General features: G+C 39.9%; 1 protein-coding gene across 3 annotated transcripts in view; it reads left to right on the plus strand.

Annotated features, from left to right (window-relative positions):
- LOC136873871 (uncharacterized) overlaps positions 1-21,927 on the plus strand; it is a 615,800-nt gene that overhangs the window by 52,993 nt on the left and 540,880 nt on the right. For all 3 annotated transcript variants that reach the window (XM_067147177.2, XM_067147176.2, XM_067147175.2), the window contains exon 2: positions 18,233-18,359. In XM_067147177.2, the coding sequence (XP_067003278.2) occupies positions 18,233-18,359 (127 nt within the window). The remainder of the gene's footprint in view (positions 1-18,232; positions 18,360-21,927) is intronic.

Below are 21,927 nucleotides of genomic sequence, written 5' to 3' on the forward strand. Positions count from 1 at the left end.
CACAACGGCTGGTAGAGCTCCATGCGGTACTGGATCGTGACGTCACAGCGCGCCGCTTACGTCGGAGGCCGTTTCACTCGCCTTGCGGAAAAGCACCATTAAATATGTTTTTAATGGTAGAAAACAAGGCAACATACCACAATGCAATACGTTTACGTACTATTTCATTGGTGTACTTTAAAAAAAAATATTTTTGAAAATGATGCATGTTCCCAATTCAAACCCAGATGAAAGAACGTGAAAAATGTGAGGTCGTGCTTGCATTAACTGCAGTTCAGACAGAGTTCAGCATATTTGCTAAATACTGTCTTCAATTGTTGTGGACCCCAGCGAACAATGTAGATAGCGAGCGTGTGTTGTCTCATTACAACACAGTGGTTACAGACAGACGGTGCAATTTGAAAAAAAGCAATGCCGAAGTACTGACAACACTTGCGTTTGAACAATGAATTTGTATTGTGTGTGAACCAGGGTCAATAATTGCACTTCATAAACTTGGAATCGTGAAAATTAATAATACCATGCGATTATTTTATCTTTGTAAATAGATGCTAATTCTGAAAAAATAGATGCTAATTTTGAAACAAATTGATGCAAATTTTTCAGGTCCCTACTTACTAATAACATATACTGAGCGTATCAAGGTAGACCCATTCTTTTGTTTCTTGTGCTGTAGATCCATGTAAGTAATGAAGAAAGGTGAAAAAAAAAAAATCTGTAATTATTTTTGACAGGTGTTAATGTTTTGCAGATTTTATTCTACAAAATAAAAAACTGCATTTTATGTGATGTGATATTATGGGGATATGATGGCAGAAAATGTAATTATTAAAAATATATTTATATGACAGTTACATGCTTGTAATGAAAGGCTGAGTAGATTAATTACCCTATAAGTTAATCTGAGGTCACCGAGCTCGATAGCTGCAGTCGCTTAAGTGCGGCCAGTATCCAGTATTCGGGAGATAGTAGGTTCGAATCCCACTGTCGGTAGCCCTGAAAATGGTTTTCCGTGGTTTCCCATTTTCACACCAGGCAAATGCTGGGGCTGTACCTTAATTAAGGCCTCGGCCGCTTCCTTCCCACTCCTAGCCCTTTCCTGTCCCGTCGTCGCCATGAGACCTATCTGTGTCGGTGCAACGTAAAGCAAAAAAAAATCTGAGGTCTTACAAGAGCCATGCACCCTACTCTGTCAAATGTTACTTTATATAATCAGTCTTTATAAACAATTTTGACAGGCAATGTAAGACATAGTAAATTGAAATCACTTAAGAAAAGACTACGTTATTAGCACGTATTATTGTTTTTCAGTTTAATACTCATTTTTCATGAAATTGAAGGCGGAGTGTTCATTTTTCTTCAACTGATTCACAAAGAAGTTATTTCAGGATGGATAGGCTTGGTAGTGTTCACATCAGTTAAGAAGATACATATGAACACTATACAGAAAGGCGAAATCAACAATGGAATAAGAAAGAGAGTCCTACCAGTGCTCTGTGGAAAATGTTTTCACTCTGTACCAAGGAGTTTACTGCCAGTAACTTGGATGGAAGTGCAGGATTTAGTTTCAAGTGAGCAATTAGATCAGCTTGCCAGCAGAAAGCTTGTGGAGGCAATAGTTTATGCTTTCTTCTTTTTCTTCATGGGGCCTCTAAATATTAGTTCCTAATTAGCATTGACTTCTAAGATCTTTTGCTACCATGTTTTCCTTCAGTCCCACCTAGATATACCTGCTCCCTTCACAAAGCTGCAGGTTGTTCTTATTGGGTCTTCTTGGATTATTTCTCTCTCTTCACCTGGTAGTCCTAGAGTGGAGAGTCTGATTCTACCCAACGCCTTACATTTGAAAAGTATGTGTTCAGCTGATTTTTCTGCTTCATTGCATTTCCTACATATGTTGTCTGTATAGTTGATATACTTTGTCCTTGTGGCAGCCTCCTCATGGGGGAAGTTGTATTAATAATAATACTCCAATTCTATGTAGGTGCTTTTTCAGATGGCAGTGTCCTGTCAACAGTCCTACTACACATATTTTCTCTGCTGAATTTCAACAGTTCTTTAGTATGCCTCTTGTTTGGTCCTTTTATCAGTTCCTTTGCAAGCCTGCATCCTGGTGTATTTTTCCTGTTTTCCATTTGTTTCTTTTGTACCCATTTTCCTATGTAGTGTTGGGCTTGTCCATAGGAAATCCCGCATACAGGTTGTGGGCCTACAAAATGTGTTTCTGCCCCATTCCTGCCTTTTCATTTCCTTCTATACCTGCATGCCGTAGTACCCATATTATTTTGACAATGTTGTACTTTGAGAACTTCAGGAGAAGTGAGTGGCAATACCAGACAATTCTGGATATTATCCGGATTGCTTCTAGTGCCTTAATGGCCGCTTGGCTGTCCGTAAAAATGAAAATGTTCTTATTCCTATAGTTCATTTTCAGATTTTCTTCAAGACATGTTGTGATAGCTATCATTTCAACTTGAAAGACTGTAGTGTGTCTGCCCAGGCACATCTGGATTGATCTCAGGTCTTCCCCCGTTGATCCCTCCTCCTGTGCCCTCCACAGTCTTTGAGCCATCAGTCCACCACACTATATCTTCTTTTTCAGTATTCCATTTGTTGATATCCCAGTCTTCTTTTTTTATTATCTTGGTCTCAAACGGTTTTTCAAAGTTGTACTTTGGTATCATGTGATCAGAAGGCATGTGTAGAACTTCCTCTGTTATTACTCTGTTAATTTTACAGTGTCCTAGATTGGGTCTTTGTGCATTCCAGCATTCTGGTTGTGTCAATCTATATGAACTCATTCTAGCCTGTCCTTTTATAAAATTGCATGGTGATGGGAGGTCTAGTAAAGTATTCAAGGCTTCTGTTGGCGTAGTTCTCACAGCCCCAGTTATGGCTATGCATGCCATTCTCTGTAGGCTATCCAATCTACTGCAGACTTTTCCTTGACTTACTTTCTGCCACCAGATGATTGCAGCATAGGCCATCAATGGTCTAACTATCATTGTGTATATCCACATTACCATTGACGGTCTTAGGCCCCATGTCTTCCCAACGGCTCTTTTACATGCAAGCAGCAAGTTATTGTCCCGGGTTATGTTTCTTTCTGAATGTGGATTCCAGGTTAGATTTTTATCTAACAATACACTTAGGTGCAGTGCCTGTTCTTCCATATATATATATATATATCTTGCCCAAAGAGCTTCAGTGATCCCTTTCCCTCTAATTTTTTCCTTCTTGTGAAAGGGACCAGAGTTATCTTGTTCGGGTTGACTGAAAATTGTTCTTCCTGACACCAGTTCTCTACAAGGTTGAGTGATCTTTGCATGAGGTCCTGGATACCACTCATCACCTTACCTCGTACCACAATCACTAGGTCATATCCGTATCCTTGTTCGTTGAGCATAGCTATGATTTTGTTCACCACGAGGTTCCACAGCAGAGGCGAAAGAACTCCACCCTGAGCACAGCCTCGGGTGGCCCTAACCGTTACCCTTTCTTCAAACAGGGTTGCTTTTATCTTTCTTCTGTCTAACATGGATTTAATCCATTTGATGATGGTTTTACTCACCATGCTCTTTTCCAATGCTTTGATCATAGAGTCATGAAGGCTCCTTCTCTATCTAGAAACGCCGCCAGTGCAATTTCTTTATATTCTAAGCTTTCCTCTAGTTTACAAACTAACTGGTGGAGTGATACTTCAGTAGATCTGCTAGGTCTGTATCCAAACTGATTTTCATGTAATGTTGAGTTCGGTTGCACTGTTTTTCTGATATATTTATCCAGAATTTTCTCCATTGCTTTCGGCATGAAAGAGGTTAAACATAATGGTCCGTATGCTTTGGCTTGGGCATAGTTTGCCCTTCCAGGCTTAGGTATGAATACTGCTTTAGCTTCAGAGCATGCTTTCGGCATGTACCCTAAAGCTGGACTAGCTCTGAAGAGGTCTGTTAGGGCATTGACGAGTATCTCCCGTCCTTCCTGTAGGAGTATCGGAAATATCTCATCTGGCCTCAAAGCCTTTATAGGGTGAAACGTGTCTATTGTCCATTTTACATGGTTGTGTTTTATTATTCTGTTGGCACAGTTCCAGTCTACTCTTCAAGCTCCGGTCTCTGTTCCAACCATTTCTTCTTCTGTCATCTCCTCTGCCTCAGGAAAGTGACATGCCATTAGCATCTCCAGCGTGTCCTTCCCTGCCTGAGTAAACGACCCATCTGGTTTCTCTAGTGTCCCCACCTGATTTATATGGCTTGATTTTAGAACCTTCTGGAGCCTTGCTGTTTCAGTGTGTGATTCCACTTTCTCACAGAACAGTCTCCAAGATTTTCTTTTTGTTTTCCATATCTCTAGGTCAGGGATGGCGAACCTATGACGCGTGACACTAGATGACACACGAACACGACTTCCTTGGCACACCACACAACATACTAACATATTTTACTCATTTTAACATGTAATAAATAGGTTGAAAATCTAGCAACATAACATATTTTAACATTACGCTTTAATAAAGCAGTATGTCACAATTCATTCTATGGCCATATTTTTTACAAATTTTAGTAGGTTGAAGCAAAAGTATATTCTTAAAATTTACCTTCTTTTTTGAAATGTAATTTTCAGTAATGTCAGCGAAATAAAATCATGAAACATTCGCCGAATTAATTCATATTTAATGCAATCTAAGACCTAAATGAAGTCAAATGAGGGGTTTCATGGCAATTTTAAAGGAAAATAACCAGTGGCACACTAGACAGTAAAGAGTTGTAAACAAGACCTTAATAGACATGCTAGTAGGAAATGGTTTGCCGTCCCTGCTCTTGGTTATACTTAGTGAGTTTCCTATGATATACGTCCCACATACCATTTCTAGATGATATTCTATACAACATCGTAACCTCTTTTTTTCATTTTGGCTAGTTTGTTGTTCCACCACTTTACTTTTTTGGTTTTTTCTTTGCTTTGAGAGGACATTTGTCATGGGATGAGTCTATGATGGCCTCTTCTAATAGTTCCACTGCCTCATCCAATTCTTTCTGTCCTCTCACATTGGTTGGAATTTTTTGTACAGCCTTCCCTAGAACTTTCCCAACTCGTGGCTCGTCCAGGCTACGTAGAGCAAAGTGATGTGTTGATTCCAGCACCCCGCAGTGAGCCTTCACCTCAGTCACCAGCCTCACTTCACCTGAACCACCGTATCACCCATGTGGAGGAACCATGGATGCCTCTCTAGCATGTGTGGGCGAGGCCTCCATTTCCAAGCCTTGACTTGGGCTAGTAACAGCTAGTATATGCCTAGTGATGAGGGTAATAAACAAGACCTTGTGTGTAATTTATGTGTAGTTGTGAGAAGTGTCAGTCTATTACACTGCCAGTTTGCTTATACGAACAATATTCCAGAGGCTTTTCCTTTAGTTATTAAGCCAGTGTATAGGGCATTAGCCTCCCCTGAACTCCACAAGAAATGTACTCGTATGTGAATACACAGAACCCTAATTATAATTTAAATTTTCTACTTTGGAAGAGATGTCCATAGACAACTTTTCTTCACAGCCATTTAGTAAACTTAGCTGGTTTTGGAAGCTGCTGTAGGGTTCAGTGATGTAAATAAAGACAGAATTGTCATTCTTGCAAAGTTTGGATTTGGACCTGGAATCTTTGCAAAGAAGACAGTATGGAAATTCAATCACATGGTTGTCAGGAAAGTGATATGCTACTATTCTGAATGTGGCACAATAACAAGGAAGAGGAGAAGCAACATGAGATTTGCAGAGGATCATGAGGGAGAGAAAGAATACAGTTATGGAGGATATTAAACAATGAAAGGAACTCCAATGCTTTTCCTTGTTTTTCTCAGTTTCACAATATTCAGAACATATGTACATTTTTCTTTCTTTCAAAATATTTACAGAATTGTAATGGAACTTGACACCCTATTTCTACAGTAGGTAATGTAAATTTTGACTGGGAAGCATTTCTTGATGTGTGTTATTTTGGTAGATGGGGTCTCACCAATTAGGATGAAGAAGGAAAAAAAGAAAATTTAAAAGCTGTTAACCCCCATCTAATAAACACCTTAAAATATCATTTGAAAAGACAGTAATTATGACCAAGAGCCAGGAAAAAACAAAAATATAAACGAAAATAGTCTTATATTTAAAGTACAGTGAGCCACTGTTGTGAGGCTTTTTTGGTTGCTATTTTCTCCCAGTCTTCTTTCTTTGGGAAAGTCAAGAAAATTCTGGCTGTAATGCTCTATGAATGGCATCACATATAATAGGAACGAATCCACTGATTGTATTGTGTGCAATCCTAAATCTGTAATTTGCAGACATGTACGAGTCACCAGTGGCCTGAAACCTGTAAATAAATAATTAAATAAATAAATACATTTTTACTGTTAATTTTTGTACCTTCAAATAATGAATTAAAACTGATGTACATAAATGCATCCATTACTTTCCCTTTCAGTCCTATTTTTATCAATACCTTATTAGCAACCTGTAGAATGCAACAAAATGTACCTGCTACTAATCTTATATTTTATATATTTTCCCATTGGTTATTTATGGATATTCGGTACTAGTTCCTGATTTTTTCTTCGTCATTCCACAACGAAGGCACAAGTTGGTGAAAATCCCCAAGGCTGTCAAGTTTAAGGTAAGACCGAACGCCAAAATCTGGAAAAAATGACTTTTTTCGTTTATTGACTTATGTTACTGTTACGGAGTTATCCGTGGTAGTTAGAGGTGAAAGAAGGTGCTGGGATGAATAGGACAGAATCTACGAAATTAAAGTTAAATTTTAAAATTTAACAAGGTTATATTTTCTTTTCAAGATCAATAAATAACCATATAACAGGTACTCAGTAGCCTAGCAACAATTCGAGAATATACAATTACAGTGTTACAGGATTTGGGCTTCGAGAGCCAGACACATAATTCTTAAGCTATAAGCCCAACCTTACGATATACAAGATTCAACAAAGGGGCAGAAGACCCCAATCATGCCCAGGAGCTCTTGCTCCCAATTACACAGTAAAGCCTCCTCGAGGCACGCAGAAACAAATTTTAAGAAAGAGCAACCCGCTCTTAAAGTTCAAGCCTATCAAAGGCCACACCAAACTCCACGTTCAAGCTGTCCTCCAAGGACATACACACAGGGGTAAAAAATACCCAACCTACTGAGGCCTATTCAGTGAAGAAACAGAAATATTACATGGCCTCCACAATACCAACTTGAGAGGAGGCAAAACTGCACTCCAAATACACCTTATTACAACCTACTTGGCACTAGGCCGCTAATGCAAGGGCTAATCCCATACTAAAGAGGTGACTTATATAAGAAAACGATTTACATTACATTAGAAGGGAAGAAACGGTTGTGAAAATAAGTTCACCTCAAAGCAATATGAGTGGGAGCTCGAGAGGGTTAAGCACTCTCTATCCCAATTTGTAGTTTAAAAAGATAGAATAGATACCAAGTGTCTTTACATTTTAGAGGAAAGTTACATGGTAAAAGGCTTCGGACCTGCCCCGAGAGTTAAACTGCTGAGCTAGCAAGAAAAGAAGTTATTAAAAGGCCATTACCTGGTGGTGAACTGCTGCCCGAAGAAAGAGGCGCTTCCCGCCCCCTGCTACATAATTTACACAATGATAGGTGTTACAGAAGTGGCCCGGAGACCCGAAAATCAGCAGTTTATATACCCTCGTGGAAAGTTCGAGGTGTTTCGTGAATGATAACACCCGCCCACAAGCATTTTATTGGATAATGGCAAAAACTACTACACTAGACGAAGAAGAAACCCCTTATTGGTGGAAAATTAATTAAAGAAATTCCTTATTGGTCAAATTCAAAACTGGCAGAAAGAAAGGGTTAATATTGCCAACTTAAACAGTGACTGAAAGAAATTTAACAAAGAACAAACTTATGAACCCAAAATTTCTCCAAAAACACTGTTCGTTCACTTCGCACTAGGGTGCATAATTGTAGTCCTTCAGTAGTGCCATCTAGAAGAGAATGTCCACACTTCTTACTACAGGCAAAACAAAAATACTGTAGTTAAAGTTCAGGCTTCCTCCAGTAGAGGAGCTTCAACTGTCGCAATGTTTGAATTAGCGGAGCGGAGATGTACCGCCCTGTACAGTTACAATTTGGACTTTAACGAACATTTTTGTGTATCATTTATATAGAAATGAGTCATAGAAGTATTTTAAATTTTTTTTTTAAAATTTACATCTACACTGCATGGATTTTCGTTTCATGTTACACCGATTGGTATAGTCATTGATATGTCAGGAACTTCTTGACCTAGAAGGCTGTGGTTCGGCTCATTTTAAAGCTCCGGAAGTTGGCTGTACTGTTGCGGTCTAAGATGTCTGACTACTATTGTTTAGAAATAAATAATTGGCGATAAGGTTATAGCTTTATTTAATCCTTGTGGGGGTTTCACATTTCTTTCAGTTTAAAAAATATATAATCTGGACCAGGATTTGTGGGATATAATACATTAAAGTTAGGGGTCTCAGATGCTGTAATAACCTTAAATCATGGGAATTCAGGCAGACTTAAGGTTCTTGAATAACTGGGAGTAGAAATAGGAAAGCATTCAGCATCTGGCTTGAAAGTGCTCGAATGGTTAAGGGTCCAAAAAGCAGAATTTGCAGCAAATCTGGCAACAAAAGAAGCAAGAAAGAAGGAAAAAGGAGCAGGTTAGCCTGTGACGAGTCAAATTACGGTGCTGGATGCTTCTAACTGGTCTAGGAAAACGTATAGGGTAACTTTTAAGATACTTTTTTCACTCTTCAACTTTGGAGTTGATTTGCTTGAAACTTAAAGGATCTCAATAAATGTTCCTTTTTCTTCAAAACTATACAATGTATAACCATGAAATTTTGACAGGTACTTAATATGCATACGATATAGCTGGGGATCTATAATCAAGTCATTGCAACTAATACCTTGAGAGTTATGCCTCATTGTTCACGATTTTTAATTGGAATATATCTTTTCAAACAAAAAAATCATTACTCTCACATTTATTGAACCACAGTTCCTATTGTAGATATCAGCACTTAGTAACAGTTGACGAATATACTGTAAAAATTTCAAGCATTTATCTTTAGCAGTTTCTGAGAAGAAAAGAACATAAATTATACAAAATTAACATTGGCGAGATAGGGCATTCGGTCTTACCTTAAGGAAGATTTGCCTTGTCCACTGCGATTGTCTGGTTCTTTCCTCTCTCCTAGTATATTCATACATTAGAATAATATCTTCACCTGAACCATCGCTTTCACAACACATGCTTTTCCGCTCATTAATATGTCTGTAGCCTGTATGGTACTGGGTGGGAGTATCAGCTCTTTCCGTACAGTCTATCCCTCTTGATCGTTCGATGCTCTGTGTGACAGGAGGCTTATTCTTCAAGTGATCATTCATTTATGAATCATCTTCACATTTTTCCTTGTCGATACGGACCGATGACTACACGGTTGTACATCTTAAGACAATCATAACTGTACCGGGCGGTGCACCCCTATAAAAACCAAACCAAACCGCGTGGCACTACAGCCCTTGAAGGGCCGTGGCCTACCAAGCGACCGCTGCTCAGCCCGAAGGCCTGCAGATTACGAGGTGTCGTGTGGTCAGCACGACGAATCCTCTCGGTCGTTATTCTTGGCTTTCTATACCGGGGCTGCTATCTCACCGTCAGATAGCTCCTCAATTCTAATCACATAGGCTGAGTGGACCTCGAACCAGCCCTCAGAACCAGGTAAAAATCCCTGACCTGGCTGGGAATCGAACCCGGGGCCTCCGGGTAAGAGGCAGGCATGCAACCCCTACACCACGGGGCCGGCGGGTGCACCCCTATACCGCACCTTTAAATCTTGCGCCAATAAATCTTCCTCTACAGGAGAAACTCTGAACTTAAAACTGGACCTACTTAAACATTTCCTCTGAAGATGTCACTGTGTGAATTTCAACATGTTTTTGTTTACTGTTTATCAAGAAGTTTGGACATTCTCTCATAGACGTCACCGCCTAAAAACTATAATCATGCACCCTGGTGCGAAGTGAAGGAACCTTCTTGACGAAATTTTGTACTTGTAAGTTTTCTTTCTTTACTAAATTTCGTTCTTTCATTTGTAGGTTGGCAATATTAATCTTTTCTTTCTGCCAGTTTTGAAGTTAGCAATCAATAATTTCTGTAATTTTCAGCCAATCCCATATTTCTTCTTCGATGTTGTGTGTAACTGTGTAATGTAGCCAATAAAAACCTGGGGGTGTGTCTTGGTTATTCATGAAAGGTCTCGAACCTTCCCCAAGGTTATAAAAACTGCTGATTTCCTTGTCTCTCGGCCAATTGATCAACATCTAACCTAGTGTATGGACGTGTAGCGGGAGGTGCCTCGTTCTTCAGTCAGTAGCTCTTCAACAAGGTAATGGCCACTTAACATCTTTATTTCTTGCTAACTCAGCAGTTTAACCCGCGGGAAAGGTCCGAAACTTTTACCATGTAACCTACTTTTCTGTAATGTAATTTTTGCCGGCTTATGTAAATATCTTTAACTGTAAATCGGGGATAGAGAGTGCTTTACCCTCTCAAGCTCCCCTTCATTTTGATTTGAGGTGACTACGTTTTAGTAACTGAAATTCTTTTCTTCCGTAATGTTCAGATTTCTTTCTTATACGGGTCACCTCCATAGTTTGGGAATAGCCCCTGTTTCATTGGCCTAGTGCCTTTTAAATCTTAGAAGTTTCATGTAGGAGTGCAAATTCACGCCTCCATTCCTTTTTGTATGTTGGGCCATTTACTTAACCTGTTCTTTTTTGCTAAGGCCCAGTTGGTTGGGTATAAGATACCCCCGTTTCATTTTGTGTGTTGTGCCTTGAGGGCAATTAGTGGTAAAGTCTGTTATGGCCTTTATTAGGCTCGAAAAATTGAGAGCGGGTCAGCTCTTTTATGTATTGTAAACGTGCCTCTGGGAGGCCCGATATTGTAATGAGGAGCAAGGGCTCCGCGTATTACGGTATTTCTGCTCTTGAAACAAATTTGGGTTTCTGAGCTACCACTCAAAAATTGTAAAACTAAGGGCTTGTAAATGAAATGTGTTAAAGATTTAAAATCTTGAATTTTTTTTTTCTCTTTTCTGAATCTTGTTCTAAATTTGCTATGTAACTGTTATCTCACGAAGTGAGAGTTTGTTAACTTGTTGCTTTTCAAGAAATATAACCTTCCATTTCTGTTTAAATTTTTTTCTTGACAAAGTAGTTAAACCCATTCACCCCAGCACCTTCTTTCACCTCTGCTGATCCACCAACCTTGGTAACAATAACAAAAACCATCGCCATATAACATGATTAAACAATATTTCCCTGTTAACAATGCTTGGCATTGTCCGACTCCTTGGCTGAATGGTCAGCGTTGAGGCCTTCAGTTCAGAGGGTCCCGGGAACAATTCCCTGCTGGGTCGGGGATTTTCTGATTAATTCTTCTGGCTTGGGGACTGGGTGTTAGTGTTTGTCCCAGCACTTTCATCTTCATATTCATACAACAAACTGTACTACCAACCGCCACAGAAACACGCAATAGTGATTACATCCCTCCATATAGGTTGGCGTCAGGTAGGGTATAGGGCCGTAAAATCGGGCCAATTCTACATGTGTGACAGTTCACACCTGTGATCCCGCAGGTGTGGGAAAAGTGGTAGAAAATGAAGAAGAACAATGCTTGGCGTTTGGACTAAGTAACAAAAAATTTAATATTCTTCTCCAATTCACCCATACCCCTTTCAGACCTTATAGAAAACTGGAGGTGTGAATTTTTGTTTATACATCAAAATCTGGATAAAATGCTCTTAAATACATATATTTTTAGTTTATTTTACAAAATAAAAATTAACATCTGAAAAAAGAAACACCTACACAATTGTGCATGTCAGGACTTGATTCACTACTTACAAAAAGTGAAAAAAAATCAGCTCAGTACATATGAATATACACATGTACATGATCAAATGTTCTTGTTACCATGTTTTTGTGGTAGTTAGAGGTGAAATAAGGTGCGGGGTGGTGAACAGGTCTCAAGCTATGAAAGTAAAATTAATTTAAAATTTAACAAGGTTATATTTTCTTTTCAAAATTAAGAAATAACAAGTACGGCAGGTACAGAGTAGCAAGGCAACAAAAGGTGCAATTACAGTATTTACAGTATTTGGGCTTCGAGCCCCGAATTCACGCTTCTAGGGCAATTAGCCCAACTTTACTCCAAAATAAGTTTTACCAGAGGGGCAGAAAACCCCATTCATGTTCAAGAGCACTTGCTCCGAATTACACAGAAAAGTCTCCTCGAGGCATACAACACTTAATTTTCAAGAACGAGCCACACGCTCTCTAACTTTAAGCCTCTCAAAGGCCACACCAAACTCCACCTTCAAGTTGTCCTCTCAGGACATAGACACAGGGGTAACATACCCAACCTACTGAGGTCTATTAAATGAAAAAGGGTAATTACATGACCTCTAAAATAACAATTTGAGAGGAGGCGATCTGCACTCCTAATGTATTTGTTTCAAAACCTAATTTGGCTCTAGGCCACTGATGCAAGGGCTAATCCCATACTACGGAGGTGACTTTAGAAAAGAAACAAATTTACATAATGTTAAGGAAGAATAGGTTGAGAAAATAAGTTCACCTCAAAACAATATGAGTGGGAGCTCGAGAGGGTTAAGCACTCTCTATCCCGATATGCAGTTTAAAGATAGAATAGATACCAAGTGTCTTTACATTTTAAGGAAGGTTACATTATGGAAAAACTTCGGACCCGCCCCGAGAGTTAAACTGCTGAGCTAGCAAAGAAAGAAATTATTAATCGGCCATTACCTTGTTGTTGACCGCTGCCGGAGAAAGAGGCGCTTCCCGCCCCCTGCTATGTACTTTACACACTGAAAGATGGAACAGAAGTGGCCCGGAGACCCTAAAATCAGCAGTTTATATACTCTCGCGGAAAGTTCGAGGCGTTTGGGGAATGAGAACACCCTCCCACAAAAACTTTATTGGCTAACCAAGAAAACCCTTACACAATATGAAGAAGAAACACATAATTGGTGGAAAATTAATTCAAGAAATTCGGGATTGGCTAAATTCAAAAGAAGGGGAAAGAAAGGGTTAATATTGCCAACTTAAACAATGACTGAAAGAAATTTAGCAAAGAACAAACTTTTGAAATTAAATTTTCTCCAAAAAAACAGTTCTTTCACTCCGCACTAGGGTGCACTATTATTGATCTTCAGTAGTGTCCTCTAGAAGAGAAAGTTCACACTTCTTATTACAAGCAAAACAAAAATACGTCGAAAATGACACAGTTCAAAAACTCCATAATTTCCAGGTAGTGACATCTTCTGAGAAAGTAGAAAATTAATACCGTAGATAAAGTTCAGACTTCCTCCAGCAGAGGAGTTTCAACTGGCGCAAATTTTAAATAAGCGGCATGGAGGTGTACCGCCCGGTACAGTTCTATTTTACAGTGTGGAACGATTTAAAACAATTAAAATCTTATACATTACATTTCTCACGTAGAGTGCGAGTTCTGCTTTCACAGCCCTTTTGGTGGGAGCACCCAGCACTCCCGCATGTATTGCCTGTAGGGAAACCTGGCCCGCACAATTGTGCATTCAAAACTTCATAGTATTATGTACGATGTTGTAATTTCACAATTTACGTTCGGTACTGAATTTACATACTTCATTAATTACATTCTGATATTCAGTAAAGCTTCTAGATTGATATGAATGAAATAAATAAATACTTACTTCAGGCGTTACTGCCTCCCGCCATCTTGCTGATGAACTGTATTTTTAAACTCTTCTTCCTGCCCCCTGGTGGTCAAGTGGTAAATAAAAACAACTGAAGTACATGCTACGTGTCCCGCACAAACACTGCAGTCCAGTCTAGCACCAAGAAAACTTCAAATAAGCTCAGGCATATATAAAATATGAACCCACACAATTGTGCGTACATGGTCTGAAAGGGATACTGGTGCTAAGTGTGTCTTACATATTCTCAGGGGTCGAAAAATACCGGGCGCCCAGTCGCCATGGCGCCTGAAATTTTTTATCTGGCGCCTGAATTTTGAAATTCGGTTTTGATAATTTATTTTCCGAAATCCGGAGTTCCTTTACATGTACGTCCCCACCACTTTGTAAAGTAACCATTCGTAACTTAATGGTGTTTCTCGTGTTTACTGTAGCTGATATATTATATCTGCAATAAACATTTTCACTGCTTTTGGCAGTCTTGAAATTCTGTAATTGGCGCTTCGTACTTTGGAACTTGACGTTTCAGTTCTGCGTGAGAGCTGCCTCGCGATCATGAGAGACATCGTTGTAACCCGTCAAACAAGTAGCTTTTCATGGGGACATATGGAGAAATGCAGAGAACTACTACGTTAAATAATTCCACGAACATCACATTACCGCCTTCGTTCCAGTGACTTCCGTCTAGCGACTGACACTCAGGAGCCGTCTCGGCTATATTCGTTGTTACTCGGCTCATAGAGCCGAACGCATCGTGTCGTCACTAGTTCCACTCACCTTTGATTATTTGAGAATCTGTATTATTGAATTATAAAAGAGTCATGAAGAACTTCGTGTGCCCAGTATGTTCTACCGGTAGGCCTACATCCTTTAATTATAGACAGACTAGACTTTCTTTCCTTTCTTTCAGTGTTTGCTTTCCCGAAGATGCCGCGCAACAATATGCTTTCTCTCAACCTGTAGCTTGCGGTAGTCAGATGAAGTTTGTTAAAACGAGGACTTTATTTCATTTTTTAGAATTCTTGAGTGAAATTATTAATGAAGCTAGTGTATTATTTAATTCTAAAGTAGTCGTGAATAACTTGGTGTGCTCAACATGTGTTGTACATGCTTTAATTATAGAAAATTGAATCGTCATTTTAAGATGAAACATTCAAGCAGTGATATTTACATGTAACTTCTGTATCTACAATATTATATGGGCTTCCACCATAACGATATGATAATGCGAATATTTGTAATATTTCTAACAATATTAGCCACTTATTTTCTGTTTAGGATGTTAGAAATGATGCATGTGTACGAAGTAGCATTAGAACTGATAATAAACTGGGCACGCAGTAGCATTGTCAGCGTGAGCCTACAGTATAATTATGTTCACAATACTCCTTAATACCATTTAACTCTGGTGATTTATTGTAGTCTATTACGTGTTTTACGTTTCTGTGTTATACTTCAGAAAATTGGAAAAATTAAACGAACAAAGCCGCACAAATTGACTGATGCGAGTAAAAAACAGTGTACTCTTTCAGATTTCTTCGTAAGTAGGCCCGTAAATGTAACACAAAGTGATACAGAAGCGAGTAAATGTGAGAAAACACTTGATGAAAGTGCTAATTGTAGTGTTCAGGACGACAATGACCAGAGTGAAATTTGTGGTGTTCAAAACAATGATAAGTCAAACATTAAAAATACGTCGAAATTTCAGTCAGGCAAACGGAAATTTCAGCAATCGTGGCTTGAATTACTACCGTGGCTACGCTATGAGGAAGGAACTGCGAAGTGTGAATTATGCAGTAAATTTCCTAGTATTGCCGACCAAAATTCTAAAGTTGTATCCGGATTTTCAGGACTATTTAAACTGGAAACTTTTAAAAAACACGAAAAATCCTATCCTCACTCGAAGTGTCAGGAGGCTGAAAGTTTCAAGAAAAATCCCGAATGTGCACCCTTAGCTAAGTGTGTAAAGAAAATGGATGCTAATATGTTACAGCATAATATGAACGCATTGTTCATGGCATCTTACCATATTGCAAAAAATAACAGACGCTACACTGATTTTGAAAGTTTGGTTGCATTGTTGAGCAAGTTGAATGTTACTGATTCTGAGAAGTATGTGAATGATAAACAATGCAGAGATTTTACTGCATACATTGCCTCAGATCTTCGTGAAGATTTGGTATGTGAAATTAAGGAAAGTTCATATGTCAGTATCTTACTCGATGGATCAACAGATAAATCTGATGATGAGGAGCTCATACTTTACGTTCGTTTTTTAAAAGAAAATAAGGTGAAGGAGACATTTTTTTCTATTGTATCATTGGAGGATACAACAAGTGATGGCTATATGGAAGCTCTGGAAACAGAATTGCTTCAGTTAGGGCTTGGAGAACTCTCCACAGGTACAAAACTAATCGGTATAGGGACTGATGGAGCACCCTGTATGATTGGTGTTCGTAATGGTTTGGTAACATAAATATCTGAAAAACTTGAGAACTTGGTAAACGTTCATTGTGTTGCACATCAACTCCAAGTCACCGTTCTTCACTCACTGAAAAATGTGAAACTTAAAATCATTGATGAAATTGATTCTACACTCAGGAAACTATACAAGTTTTATTGACATTCACCAAAACGACTTCGCGAACTGAAGAAAATTTCGGAGTTACTGGAGTGTGAAATATCTAAATTGCAGTACTTACACCAAGTTAGGTGGGTAGCAAGCAAATTAAATGCTTTGCATGCAGTTGTCAAAGACTGGGAATGCCTAGTGGTGCATTTAGAGAATATTTCTGAAAGGAAAGGTGAAGAAGGAATCACGGCTAAAGGTCTTCTAAAGAAGATCAAGGACTTCAAATTTGTCATCACAATTCACTTCTTGTATGCTTATCTGAGTATATTCAAAAGACTTTCACTTGTATTTCAGAGGCATGATCTGATTTTAAGTCAGATAAGAGTGCATGTAAATAATGCAATTAATTCATTGCAGCAACTTCAGAACACCAAGGGCCAAATGGAAGAAAAATTTGTTTCTGCTACAACACTTTCAGGAGTTTTCAATGGAATACAGTTATCAGGTCTGTCGGATAAGAATTTCACCACCGACAAGGAACATATTTTGGCAAGTGGGATTAACTTTCTGAAAGACACATTTCTTCAAAATGAAGATATTCAAAGTGCCACTGGTGTTTTGACACATATTCCTGGCCTTCAGGAAAACAATTGGAAAATTATGGCAACAGTGAAATACAGCTTCTTGCCACTCATTTTCCAAAACACCTTCAAATTGAGGAGAACAACGTAGAAGACATACTGAGTGAGTGGTACGAGTTCAAAATAGTCGGGAAAGATCTTCCACTGAGTGATCTACTTGAAAAATCGCGGACTATGAAAGGACGATTTCTGATTTTAGAAAAGCTCCTCAGTATAGTGGCAACAATTCCTGTATCGACCTTATCATGTGAGCGAGGGTTCAGTACAATGAATATAATTAAACACAAACTGCGAACCAAGCTTGCTGTGAAGAACTTAAGTGATCTCATGATGATATCTTTGAATGGATCATCTATAAAGGACTTTGATGCAACAAAATGTATTGATCGTTGGTATCTTGGTGGGAAATCAAACAGGCACATGTAGTATAATTTCAAAAGATGCTGACCTTGAAGGCGACTGGTGACTATTTGGGTTAGTATTTCTTAAAATATAAACTGTTTCTATTTCATTCTTATATGAATTGATAGACTAGACTACTTAGGGACACACTTCAAAAACAATACATAGCTTAATCCTAGTCTAACCTGTGGTTTTTGTAATGTTTATTTGCAAAAAAATGTGCTGGCTCCTGATAAAAAGGTGCTGGCTACTGAATTATTTCTACTTTTTTCTACCCCTGCATATTCTCATAGCATTTCTCTCCAGGTAGTATTAAGTCACGTGTACTAAGTTTGGCTGAAAGAAATTGCAGGTTTGCCTATAGTCACTGTTATTTTTAATTGTTTAGCTTCGCCGATATCTTTAGGTAAAGTTATTGCTACTTAACAATGCGCAACCAGCTAAGTACAGTATGTATTGCGGGCTAGGGAAAGCCTTTGTCTGTAATTATTGGAGTGATCATTTCATGATTTTTTGATTACTCAAAGTTTACTGAACATAAAGGCTTATCAGTGCCTGGTGATTCACTGCAGGTAATTCTGGAGTAAATAAAACAAAAATGAAGCAAATCAGTCTAGTAGAACGGGTGGATGAACTGGAGAAAGCTGTTTTTAGTGAATTTTGTAAGTTTATAAATGCATAAGTTATGGAAGAAATTGTGTTGAGTTTTATTTGATTTTCAAATCTGTCCTCTGTATATTTTGTCAAAAGAGGTATACTAATATATGTTAAATATAATATTAATCTTAATCTTTTTACAGCTAAAATTGAACATCGGTTGACGTTATTTTACCTTGCGAATGATGTCATTCAGTACAGCAAGCGTAAAAATTATGAATTTGTGGAGAGTTGGGGAACAGCTCTTCAGAGAGCCACTACAATGGTTAGGTAAGTACATTTGCTGTGATATTGGTCATGTTAAAATGTAGACAATGTAAAATGCTCCCTAGATTAGCAGCAGCCTGATTTATATGGGAAGGGTGTGTCCGGAGATTTTCTAAGGTGCGGGAAGAAGGAAGTACAGTGTAGTAGGCCTAGGAAGCTACCCCAGGAGGAGTTTGGAGGAGGAACTCCATTTAGCTGTAGTATTCATATTAGGCGACAAGTTGCACCCACTACTTAGCTTGTAGCTGCATTATAATTTCTGTTCTTAATAATAATAATGTTATTTGCTTTATGTCCCACTAACTACTTTTATGGTTTTTGGAGACACCGAGGTGCTGGAATTTACTCCTGCAGGAGTTCTTTCTTGTGCCAGTAAATCTACCGACACAAGGCTGACGTATTTTAGCATGTTCAATTACCACCGGACTGAGCCAGGATTGAACCTGTCCAGTTGGGGTCAGAAGGTCAGTACCTCAACCATTGGAGCCACTCAGCCCGGCAATTTCTGTTCTTAACATGGACACCTTTGCTGGCAAGATGTGTTTACAGTGCACTATGTTTTCTGGTATGGGCTAGAATAAATTTGTTACTTTCATTGACCTGTCTCAGCTTTGAAAATATGAAAGTGACTGAAGTATGTGTGATGTTAGTAATACCATTCCTTATGCAGCCAGTCCCTATTATGAGTGGTGTGAAAATATCGCTCATAGGGTCAGTTGGTGCATGCATTTCAGTGGGCTTGGCAGATTAATATGTAATAGCAACTTCTGGCTCGGCCATTTAACCCAACACAGAGCACATAGCTAAAGTAAACAAACTAAAGAAAAAAGTCAAACACAACGACTTAATTATAACAAAAGCCGACAAAGGAAATGCTTACAACACATCAAACACATTTTTGAATATCTTTGGCCAGATGCCTGGTAAAATAATAAGGTTTTTGATAATGACTGAAGATGCCTCACAGTGAGAGGCGAAACATGTCTCATCTGAATAATGTTTTAAAGTAAATGCCAACTTCCTGTAATGTATTGAATAGGTGGAAATAAACAAAAGATATTATCCTATATACAGTTTAAGGAAATGCTACCGTAATTATGGACAAAAGTGACTATGTTAATAAAGCACACACGTTTTTTACAGACAACAACTTCATAACCTCTAAAAAAGATCCAACTAATAAAATACAAAACCTAAAAACGATCATCAAGAACGTTTCATTTCTGTTTAATGACCTTGAAAAATCCAAAATTATTGTACTGTGTTGGCAGGGTAAATAAGTACATAAATGCATACAGCACCTGGTAGCAACCTATTCCTAAGATTTATTATGTAAGCACTACAATTACAAATTTACACACACACAGACGATAGCCGAGATTACAAGTGACACAAGTGCACGGTTACACACTTACACGATTCGCACTCTCTCTCTTAGTTTCTCATGTCCCTCTACAATGACACACATGCACACACACACACACACACACACACACACACACACACACACACACACACTCTATCTCTATCTCTCTCTCTCTCGGTCCACAGCCTACACGTCAATCTCGCAGGTCGGGATAGTATCCGCTGTTCACTCAATCTGTCGAACTCTGCAGTCTTCCACGTTGGCACCCAGTGTTTCCTTAGCGCTACTCCAGAACACCCAAGGTTCTTCTCCAGTAGCCGGCCCCAAGAGATACACATGCACGACGTCAACGAAACAGGAACGAGTCCTCAGCTCCAACAGGCAGACACTCCATTAGGCTGACATCTCAGCCCAAGCTCTCACTGACTGCGCTCCAGCGAACTCAATCTCACTCTCACTCACTCTTACTCACTAACTCCGTCTAACTCTCACTGACTGACTGCAGGCAAGTAACTGCTCTTATATACCTGCGCCAGCCCTTCTGGAATAGTCCGGATGTTCGACGGATCCAGGAATCTCTCGAAATAGAAGACTCCAGATTAATCTTCCAGTCGTTTCTGTAGTCCTCTGCTGCAGGACCGCGGGCGGAGGCGAGAGTGGCTGGCTTAGCACTAAAGTGCTACACGTGATTGGTGCGGCTGAAGTAAGGGGGTGGGCCGAATACAGTGACGATGCGGGCCCATAGCAAGTTGGCATGGCGGACACTATAACCATTACGTTGCCCCCTCCTTAAGGCTGCTTGTCCCGAGCTGCTCCACGATACGCTGCAATACAGTTTGTTCAGTTGGCCACCACCTTCCCATGGGGGTTCCGCTGGGTCCGGTCGACGGTGTACTCGTTCCCGTTGATAATGATCAGCAAATCTTCGCGTGGTGGCCGGGACTTCGGTGGTTTTCCTTTCATCCACACCCGTGTCTAATTTCAGGGCTTGAGCGCCTTCGTAGTCCTCTGGCGTGATGCCCAGGACTGGTTTGCTCGCCCCAGATTTAGCCGTGCTGAATTTCCTTTTCTTCCGGTGTGCGGAGTTTGATGTTCGTACCGGCATGCAGCTTCGTGCTGGAACAAGTATCCTGGTCAGGTGGCATCCTCGTTTGTTGGTCATCGGTTCGTCTTCCATTGCTGCTCCGTCTCCTAGTAGGGGTCCCTCCAGCCGTGCCGTTGCAATCGCTGCCTCTGTCTCATGGGCCATTGTCAGAGCATCTTCGTAGTTGTGTTTCTTGCCGATCGTCCTCCCTGGACGGATCTCAGCTCCACGTGGTTTATCACAGGTGTCAGCCGCTTCGAGCTTGGGGTCACCTCGGGGTAACTCTTTCCCAATCACGTCGTCTAGTGGCTCGATCTCGGCGTCGATCATCCGCGGCATTATATCTGTGTGCTGAGTCCTTTCCTGCAGCTGGACTCGGTAGGTGGCTCTCGATTGGTGGACACCGCAGTGTACGTTGAGCATTCCCACAACCTCCTCGAAGGTCGAACTTGGCTGGGGGCTGCGTTGTACTGTCATCTTCTGTACACGTAGTCCGGCGATCGGATATTCGGCACTCTTCTTGGACGTCGATCCGGTCTTAAACTGAGTCCGGCATGTTCTCTTGGAAGTAATCCCGTCGTCCCGTAGTGTTTCCAACTTCACGATGGTGGAGCCGCCGTCGCTGCTAGCAGGATTCGTTCGCGTCTCCACAGCCATCGTTTCCGCACGCAGGGCACTTACTTCCACTGCTGGGCCTCGAACTCCGGACTCCACAACCGTGAGCATCTCTTCGGACTGCTTCTCATCCAGTTCGCTGTCGTCCCGCACTTCGTCATTGTCGACCTCGGTTTCGAGAGAGCGCACTTCGTTTTCTGATATTAACTGCTCATTCTTCCGATCACTTAAGTCTGTTTCCAGCTGGTCTGGGATAGAACTCCGTTCAGATCTCAGTTCACTAACGAGTTCGCCATAGCTAGATAAGATTTGATTTTCAAGTTCACTAAACTTGCTTAGAAAAATCTGGACCTGTTTGGAATTCATTTCACTCGAAGAAATTTCTGCCGCCTACAAAATAAGTTACCAGGTATTCGATTCTGTCACCAGTTTTTACGTAAGGGTTATCCACCAGTTTATAGTTTGTCCATCCCACTTCTGACGCCAGTTGTACCGTGTTGGCAGGG

This window comes from Anabrus simplex, chromosome 5 (genome assembly GCF_040414725.1).
Source record: "Anabrus simplex isolate iqAnaSimp1 chromosome 5, ASM4041472v1, whole genome shotgun sequence".
NCBI classification, from domain to species: Eukaryota; Metazoa; Arthropoda; class Insecta; order Orthoptera; family Tettigoniidae; genus Anabrus; species Anabrus simplex.